The sequence below is a fragment of the Suillus subalutaceus genome, assembly GCF_016647625.1.
Source record: "Suillus subalutaceus strain FC151 chromosome Unknown DFJ58scaffold_337, whole genome shotgun sequence".
NCBI lineage: Eukaryota > Fungi > Basidiomycota > Agaricomycetes > Boletales > Suillaceae > Suillus > Suillus subalutaceus.
Genome location: NW_024540586.1, coordinates 1 through 9,360, shown reverse-complemented (window position 1 = coordinate 9,360; position 9,360 = coordinate 1). Strand labels below are relative to the sequence as shown.

General features: G+C 47.5%; 1 protein-coding gene across 1 annotated transcript; it reads right to left on the bottom strand.

Moving 5' to 3' along the window:
* Positions 1 to 7,890: 7,890 nt before the first annotated feature.
* Positions 7,891 to 9,072, bottom strand: DFJ58DRAFT_737238 (uncharacterized protein; the record flags this gene model as incomplete). Its single annotated transcript, XM_041386918.1, has 6 exons — positions 7,891 to 8,136; positions 8,189 to 8,332; positions 8,382 to 8,558; positions 8,603 to 8,640; positions 8,693 to 8,772; positions 8,825 to 9,072. 6 exons carry the CDS (start codon positions 9,070 to 9,072, stop codon positions 7,891 to 7,893), a joined length of 933 nt encoding a protein of 310 aa, XP_041235214.1.
* Positions 9,073 to 9,360: the final 288 nt, after the last annotated feature.

The window sequence follows — 9,360 nt, the reverse complement described above, 5'->3', positions numbered from 1 at the left end:
AGGTGTCTCCTGCCATGTCCTCGAGAGTCAATTTACCATCCCTGGCCTGAAGACAATAGGTAAGCTCCAGGAGAATGCAATCTATACAGCGCTTGCCTTGTTTCCGAGGGCAGCAATCTCCTTCTCGATCTCAACAAAGCCCGTGTCCCTCAACATTCCTCACCACTGGGGTGACCAAGCCCTTGGGCGTCGCGACAGCGACGCTCAGGTCAACGAAATCATAGTAGACGATCTCGTCACCCTCGATGGACGCATTTGCAGCAGGAATCTCCTTCAGTGCCAGAGCGCACGCATGAGCGAACGCGCTCATAAAGCCGAGTTTGACATCATGTTCTTTGAGCACTTCGTCCTTGTACTTCTTCCGCATCTCCATGAGAGAGGACATGTCGATCTCATTGAAGGTCGTGAGCGAAGCGACAGCGTTTTACGATTCCTTCAAACGCTCGGCAATGCGCAGGCACATTCGGTTCATCTTAACCTAAAGGACGAAGCGCGTCAACATTACCACATACCCTTGTCTCGCCCCGATTGCCGGGGGCCTTCGGCGCAGAAATAAGTGCTTTAGACTTGTCCTCTTTTGGCTTTGAATCCTGCTTCTTCACCTCCTTCTTGGACTCTTTGGGTCCTTCTGGAGGGCTCTGCTTGTCAGCAGCTGATGGTGTGCGCGGCTTTGGTGTCGTCTTGTCCAGTTGCTGGTCCCTAGGTTCTTCAGGATCTGTCTTCGACTCCTCAGGAGCAGCAGATGCTAGAGCCATGTGAAAATGTGATGTATCACGTAAGTTACCACCACCTTCGCCAGGTTCAATTATGAAGAGGTCCTGGCCGACGCTGACGGTGTCTTCCTCCTTTGCAAGCAACTCCACAATCTTCCCTGCTGAAAGCGCATTGACACTAACGTCAATCTAACGTGAGGGAGGATTAGTGTTTTCAGAGGCGGCAATAAACTGATACACACCTTATCCGTCTCAATGGTTGCAACCTCATCAGCCTCGACGGTGTGCCCAACCTGTTTTGACCATGATCGAAGTGTACCCTCAGAGATGGACTCGGCCATCTGTGGGACCTTTACGGTCTTGGAATGGAACTGTGCACGTCTGATATGCGTGTCGGCGACTTTCCTGTACATGCAAGAGAGCAGCCGTTCGTTAGCGATGTTAACAGTAGAAAAAAATCAGAGAACATGCGCCATCCTTTCGACAATGATACAGCAGTGTATTGAGCACTTCTGCTAGCGAAAAACGACTGCGAGCGACAGCGGTAACTTGTTTCGATATCATTTCTATGAGTTAAGAGACACTAGAAACTATACCTAAATAATAGAGGCAGACAACACTTCTACACTGTGCTAGACGATGAGTACGGAATAAATTGGGTAGACGCTGCTAGTGATGATAACAATACGTGACAGCTCGCTTACTATAAGTAGGTTGCCATGAACCTGGCAGGCCAATTGCAGACACAGCGTCACGGTAGTTCATGCCCCTCATAAGCAATATTAATTGGGGATCGTTATTCGTCGTGTTTGTATGTTTGGACTTGTTGGGAATGGAAGCTGTTGTCAAATAATAGACAACAACAATGTTAGACTGTCTTTTCCCACTGGACAGGGGCATTGTCTAAGCTATGACGACGTCCTTAAGAACAATGTCTCATGCTTACAAGTAGTGTGCCTGTCAAAATCGGGCTGTCCATCTCTCGCAAGATCCGAATCCATATGAGATGACAAGGCCCTATAGAATTGCCATCGCCCTCCCAGATTCGAAAGGCAGTGTTGACGCGGACGATTGTTTGAGCGGTCTGCAATCTTGCTTCGTTGTTTTGTCTGAAGGCAAAAATTTGCCCAGGTATGTGTACTTTCGCTGAACATCCCACCATGTTCAAGTGATACTGCATTACATTAGATTCCAGATTTCTCTTGTCTTGGGCCTGGACTTGTTATTGTGCAGCCCCAATAAAGCACTGCCAGTCATTAGTTCCGACTCCGAAATGTCACACTGGACTTCACACCTGCAGACTTGCCAGATTATCTGAAACTCGTCCTAATCATATGTATCAAGTATACTAGGTCACTTAAAAGCGAGGTTTACGTGTTATACGCCCTCTTTCCGCTCGGCCGTAAACAACACGTCGGCGCATTGCATCTCGGATCTATGGCGTTATATCTGCACATTTATTATTTGCGCGTTCCGCGGCTTGCGCGCTGCGCGTTTTAGTCAATCCAGAGTGGGCGCGTTGTAACCAAGAGGTTCCGCATTCCCGCACTGCGCGTTTTTGCCAATCCAGAGCTGGCGCGTTTTCATTGGACTCAAAACTCAACTTGAAGTTGCCGCCATGATAATTATGATCTCTACTTTCCTTCAAGCAATTTGAGACTCGGACCACTGCAGTATAGTATTTGTACTGGTACAAACATGAGTAAAACTAACATGAGTACTAGTAAGACTATGGCGAAGGAGGCTCAGGCTCGAAAACCAGTTTCTCTACTAGGAAGCTGCAAGTCTCAGAAACAAATTGTTCGGCGTGCTTGAATGCCGCTCCCTGATCGAGAATCTTGAACATGAGGTCTTTGCATCCTTCACTGACGCGTCCAAACTGCAGTTCCTTGAAGCGTTTGACGGCGTCGTCGTACAGCTGTGGATTCCTACCATCAAGAAGAAAACGGCCCATACCATTCCACCAAATTGCGTGCCAGTCCTTGTTGCAACCAGTTGGGTCTTGACACTCATTCGAGTGCATCAAGATCTTCAGTTCCTCCGCAGCTATGATCCGGCGGTGACTATCAAGCGCAGCCTGAACATAAACTACATTCAAAAAAACTTTGTCGCCCATCAACTCCTGGTGGGCATGAGTGAGCTCAGTAATTGGGGTTTCTGCCAGTTGCTGGAAAGCATATGGAAAGATGGAGCGGATGTGGTATTTGATGGCGAGGTTGATTAACTTAGCTGGGTGGAAACAGTAATGTGCAGAAGATATGCGGGAAATAACGAATTCGCGTGCATGGGAGCATTGATACATTCGCAGAAATGGAGAAATTTCGAGAGTTCATCAATGCTATGAGATCCGGTACGCATTCTACCATGACAAATGGTTCAGTTACTGACTAAAAACATAAAATATCAACATACCTTCCAAACGTGAATTCAAGGAACAACTCAAACGTCTCCCGAGATATTCCGTTAAGGTGAATTGGTTTATCATCACACATGCCATCTACTTCTGGTTGCCTAGAATTCTCCATGGTAGAAAACATATCATGAAAGACATTGGAAGACGCGGATAAGATTGAACTGCAGAGTTTGTATAGTGTATTCTCTACCTGTCAATGGAAAGTTTTCAAATTAGTATGATAATTTGATAGATGAATAAAACTCACCTGGAAGATGTGGCTGGACGCATTAAAGTAATAGATTGGGTGTCGAGTTGGTACAACAGACTCTGTCGACATATTAGCAGGACGTTGAAATTAGACGAAGGCAGTCAAACTATAGTTTGACTGCCTATGTTTGTGACCGCTGACCATGTTTCTCACGGGTTTGATACATTGTCATTGTACGCTACTCTATCATTCTATTGAATGCTCTAAATCTCATTTCTGCAGTGATTGTAATGCCTATACCACCACAGGCGTTTCCGCCATTTCCATCTCGCATGCCAACTCAAGCTCCATGGTCAGCAAATTTTCTTACGGCTCATGATACATTGTCAGATATCTACCGACGTGCCTATCGTATTCTGCATCAAGAAGACGCTGACCCCCTTCAACTTACGTTTCACTTAGAGGCTGTATCTGGAGACGCTATACCCCTGCTTCAAGCCCTTGCACATGACCCGCAGGGACATGAGATGCATGATTGGCTGACTTGTGCAGCAACCTCGCTAGGAGATCTCTCTGTTCAATTGTCGTCGTTTCGACACAATACTCGAAATTCGTGAGTCGTATTATCTCATTTTGAATGATTGTTGACTATGCGTGAATCCCAGAATGGACACCAACGTTGCGTTTCCAGAACCAGTCTCACTGCTGCATACAGGTCGTCCAGGCCGTCCAAAAAAATTCATCGACATTGCGTTCCTTTCTGAAGCGGTCTCGAATTCACGTCAAATTAGACTTACGGAACTTGCCAAAACGCTAGGAGTCCACAGAAACACGCTGCGACTCTATATGAAGCGCCATGGAGTTGAAAGAAAGTACTCCACTCTTACCAATACTGATCTTGATCTCCTCATCAAGGAGTTCAAGAAAAAGCGACCCGATTCAGGTATCCGGTACATTGTTGGGTATCTTCGCAGACATGGTCTCCGGGTGCAACATCGACGAGTAGTAGAGTCGCTTCGCAGGGTTGACGGCTTAGGCCAAGTCCTGCGAGATCGACAGGTCAAACGTCGACGGAAATACCATGTGAAGCGCCCCAATGCGTTATGGCATGTAGATGGCCACCATAAGTTAATTCAATGGGGGATCGTGATTCATGGCTTTATTGACGGGTTTTGTAGAACGGTGCGATGTGTTTTTTAACGCATTTGCGTTGATTACTGACTCTAATTTATATGTCTATTAGATAACGGGACTGAGAGCAAGTAACGACAATCGCTCCAGCACAGTTTTGGAACTGTTCATTCACGCAATGCAAAACTTCGGAACACCTTCTCGTGTGCGAGGCGATCGTGGAGGAGAGAACCTCGATGTTGCAACATATATGATAATGCGGAATGGACCACGTCGTGCGTCCTTCATGTGGGGATCGTGAGTCGTAATGTGTTTGTTCTGCAGCTTTGTGTTAGGTACTAATTCTGGACAAGTTCTACACGGAATTCGTGGATCGAGCGTCTATGGGTTGAAGTTGGCACGCAGTTTGCTAGGAGGTGGAGAGCATTTTTCACTCGACTTGAAAACCATCACGGGCTCAACCCTCACAGCCCTAGTCATATCTGGTTGCTCCAGACTCTGTTCCTCGATGAAATCAATCAAGATTGTTCGGATTTCTGGGCGGAATGGAACTGTCATCCGATACGTGGTCCTGATACAAATGATAAGAGCCCTAAGGTAAATGCGTCGTTTTACATTTATGTGACCCTGACAAATTATCTCATTGTGACCCAGGATTTACGTTTTTTAGGTCAAATGCAGTTTGGCGTGTATCGAGACGACTGTGAAGGAGTCCACCCTGACGTGATTGAAGAACACTACGGGGTACATGGCCCTACTACGACTCGACGACAACATCAGAGTGGAGCGGGGCATCCAATTGACGAAGAAGAAAGTGATAATGAAGAGGAGCCTCTACATATGGTACAGACTATCAATGATCAACAACGACATCATATCCACCACGAAGCTATCAGCGTTCCATCGCAAATCGATCCTTTCATCAACGATGAACACGCCAGCAATTCTCTGCCACCCTTATTGAAGTCATAGCCGAGGATATAACACCGTGCGACTGCAGGCTAGCAGCAAATGAGTGGGAAGGTGATGAGTATCCGATCTTCGAGGCTATCCCTGTTGGCCGACGAGGGTCGAAAGAACTACATGTGTCTCTCGCTGAACCGAGCTGGTTCAACCGGGCAAGGCTATGGTGTCAGGCGTTACTAGTGTTGTCATACTTTTTAGCGGCTGGGCAAGAGTAACTTAAACTTATGAGAGTCGTAGTAGTTATTACTCTTGAAATACTTACTCGGACAATACGTCAACCAGAAGGCAGGCAGAATGTCATAGGTTTTAAACTTTAAATATAAACCGCACTATCTAGTACCTGTTAACCATCCTCTTCAGGTCCGAGTCGTTTCTGTCTCTTGTCTCCTCTTCTGTGTGAAGTCTTTCTCTACCTTCTCCCACTAGTGCTATTGCTCTGCATGGATTCCGAGAGCAACGCTATGGATCGGGAGCACTTCTGTAGAGGTTCCAAATCTGACAGTCAAGTGTGCGGCTGCGAGGAATTCTTTGCTCGGTCGCAGGATGAAGGCCACTGTGTGGAGTGTGGTCACGGTCGCAGCAAACACCCTCGCAAGGCATCGACTCGGAGTGGCAAACCACTGGAAGTCCAAGAGGATGAACAGCCTCACCGACTTGGAAATCCCTCAGCTGTCGTCAAGAATATTTTTGACCGAATCGCTAGTGGTGGCAAAAGCATCAATGAAAAGTTGTCCACCACCAAGCGACTCACTGAAGCCGGCATACCACTCGCCAATGCCCGAGAGGAAGCCTTATCAACTCTTTCTTCCACCCGACTTGCTGGTTACAGTAAACTGGCTAAGGGCCCAGTGTCGTTGGCTGGCTTGCGAAAGGTACGGGATCATCGGCTAGTGCATGAAGATTAGTACTGAAGTTGCTTCTAGGATCGCAAGGATACTATGAGTGGCTCACTGCAACCTAGTAAAATTGGAAGCCAAGCACGCAGGAGCACTACGTCTAACCTTTCCATGACCAGAGCTAACACTTTTTGTGTCGCATCAATTGCTCTATTGACTTGTGGTGTCGATGTTAGTCAAAGACAATTAATAGTCTACTAAACCCACTGATTCATAGCATTTTCCAGAGAAACGGTCTCATCAGAGTGCCTAAGGCCCCAAGCAAGAATGGCCGAAATGAAATACAGGCTATGAAGAACCGGGGCTGTTACCTTGACCGGTGAAGGATCTTCAACTCAGCTGAGGGTGCAGCTGATATAATTGTTGAAGGGAGGAAAATATGAGTGCGATATGTTCGTCCCTTAGGGGAAGCGGAGAAAGCAAATATCCACTGGTCAACTCTAGGGGGAATGCGCAAAGCGCGTGATAAGGCGAAAGCGTGGGAACAAAGGCGCTATAGGCGCGCGAAGCGCGGGAAAGTCGCGCGTCGAAAAGCGGAACTGGGTGAAAGCGGTATGCGAGCGATAGTGAGATGTTAAGACGTGCACTGAGATGCTGATAAGACAACTGATGCGGATATGGCCACTAGAGCTAACTGCTACTAGGGCTTGCGATGATTTATTCAAAACATAATAAAAACTCGGAGATGGTGACTGTCTATCATGATGGTGGTCCGTGGTAATGTGTGTTGTGTTAAGTAAAAAATGTGTAATGAAAAATGTGTACCAAGTGAAAATAAACATGGTACGATGTTGAAATCAATGATAAATGGAGAAATGCATACCTGGGAACTTGGTTGGACATGGGAAAACACAGTGGGAAGTCAGGCGCCCTATAGCGCTTAGGCGCGGGAAAATTCGCCTAAAGTGCGCGCAAGTCGCGCAAGTGTCGCCTATGTCGCGGAAGTGTCGCCTAAGTCGCGCGCGTCGCGCGAACGTCGCGTTTATCGCGCTAGTGTCGCGTTGCATGCATAGTATTGTAGACTCGACCTACAGTGCAATATATGCCATTGTGAGGCTACTCAGGATCGAGTCTCTACACCGGCCTGAGCAATTTATCATCGATAGTGGATGGTCCTATCACAAGATCACCAGCCAGTTACAAAGCTGGTTTCCTAAGGTATTTGATTATCTGGATATCCCAGTTGAGAAGCGACCATCAGCGCCATCACGATCATTAGCACGGCCGACACAAGAAGAGAAGCCTATTTGGCGACTCCTTAACACATCAGCAAACTAGCAAAACCTTGTACAGATTTGTACAGATTTGTACAAACAGCACAATCCTACAGCTAAGTGCCCTCTTTACAATATTGTCACAAAGGCTTACAATCCATACACAAAGGCACAATATTGACAGATTGGACAGACTAGACAGATTGGACAGACTAGACAATGTAGACAAACCGGACAGTGTAGACAAACCAGACATTGTAGGCAGATTGGACATTGTAGGCAGACTGGACATTGCAAGCAGACTAGATTATTGTAGACAGATCAAACATGTTGTGCAAACGACATTGTAACGGCGCAAAAAAATATACTAAATGATGATATTGATATCATCACTGCCCGCTGCACTGTCCCAGTCATTGCGAAGTTCACCCATCATCCCCTCCTCGGCCCATTCCTTCAGCATCTCTTCAAGCTCCGCGCGACGTTCGGGAATGGTCATCAATTTGTCGACAGACTTTTGCAGCAAGTTGAAGTCGGCCCTGCACGTATCAGCAGTAAGGTCAGGCACCTTGTCAGTACCACTGTCGCGGAAGCCGGTGAGAACACCCTTCGTCTGTAAAACATTGATCAGCGAGGAATATAAAATTGATTAAATCAAAGCCTACAACTGCGGCCACCAGAATAAGGCCATTGACAGGAATTCCGTCTTGAAATTCGTCAGTTACCTTGAGCGCTTTTTTACCGTTACCGTAGTAAAAACTGAGGCAGGCTTCCTTGAGAACCTGCGACACAAAATTGGTATATTTTCCCTGTAAACGTCAATAATGAATTGTCGCGCACCACGAGGTTGCCACTGACCTCAGAAGAGTCGGGAAGCCGAAGATATTCACCGGTCTTGAGGAGCTTAGCCACTGCTGCACTGACGCGCTCCTTGTGCACTGAGTTGCCCTTCGAGAATATGCCGTATGATTGCTTCGCAATAGATATTACAATTTTCTTGAGTTCCGTGCGAAAGGTGAACAGGTCGTCACAAAGCTGTTGAATCATCAGCGAAGTTCGTGTTTGGGCGCTGTACTTACTAGTCGCGACATCGGTACTTTATACTCTGGGAAATAACCTTCGCAAGGACATCAGATTGGAGCGACTTCTGACGGTGCAGGGCAACTTACCTTTGTCAAGCTTCACCTTCTTCGTGTGGTATGTCCATAATACAGCACCCAAAACCTCTTGTGCCAGTATTACCCGCTTCCTGATGAACTGGAAGAGGATGCAATAAAATTGCCTGCAACCGCATTTCCAACTTTGCTGCCTGCAGGAAGGCCTGCCAAGATGCTGGATAGAAGCCGAGCTTCGAGGGGTTAGCTTGTTGGTTGGCGCACCGCGCACCGCCTCCAGATTTGCTGCGTTGAACAGGTGAGGGACTTCGAGAGTGAGATCGGCTTGAACTAGGAGCGGGAGAAGGTGTTCGATCTGGCTGAGCAGAATGCCTGGGCAGAGACTGTGACGAAGACCGTCCACGAGAGGAGGGCAGTTTGCTGGAAGAAACCATAGACTGAGTTGGAGAGCGCCGACGAGGAGACAGTTTGCGAAAGGAGGAAGGACGAGGGGACTTTGAACGAGAAACAGAGAAGTGTGCAGGTGGACGCCCCGGCCGCACACGGGTCGATGCAGTTTTTTTCAGATGGTACTCTGTGAGGCGCGCGTCCAGGGGCCAAGCGCCCAGAAGAGGACGAAGTGCGTACTCGTTCGAGGGAGGGGCGACGAGATCCCTAATACAACGAATTAAAAAACAACAAACCCAGGAGAGGAAGAAGTGCGTACTTGTTCGAGGGAGGGG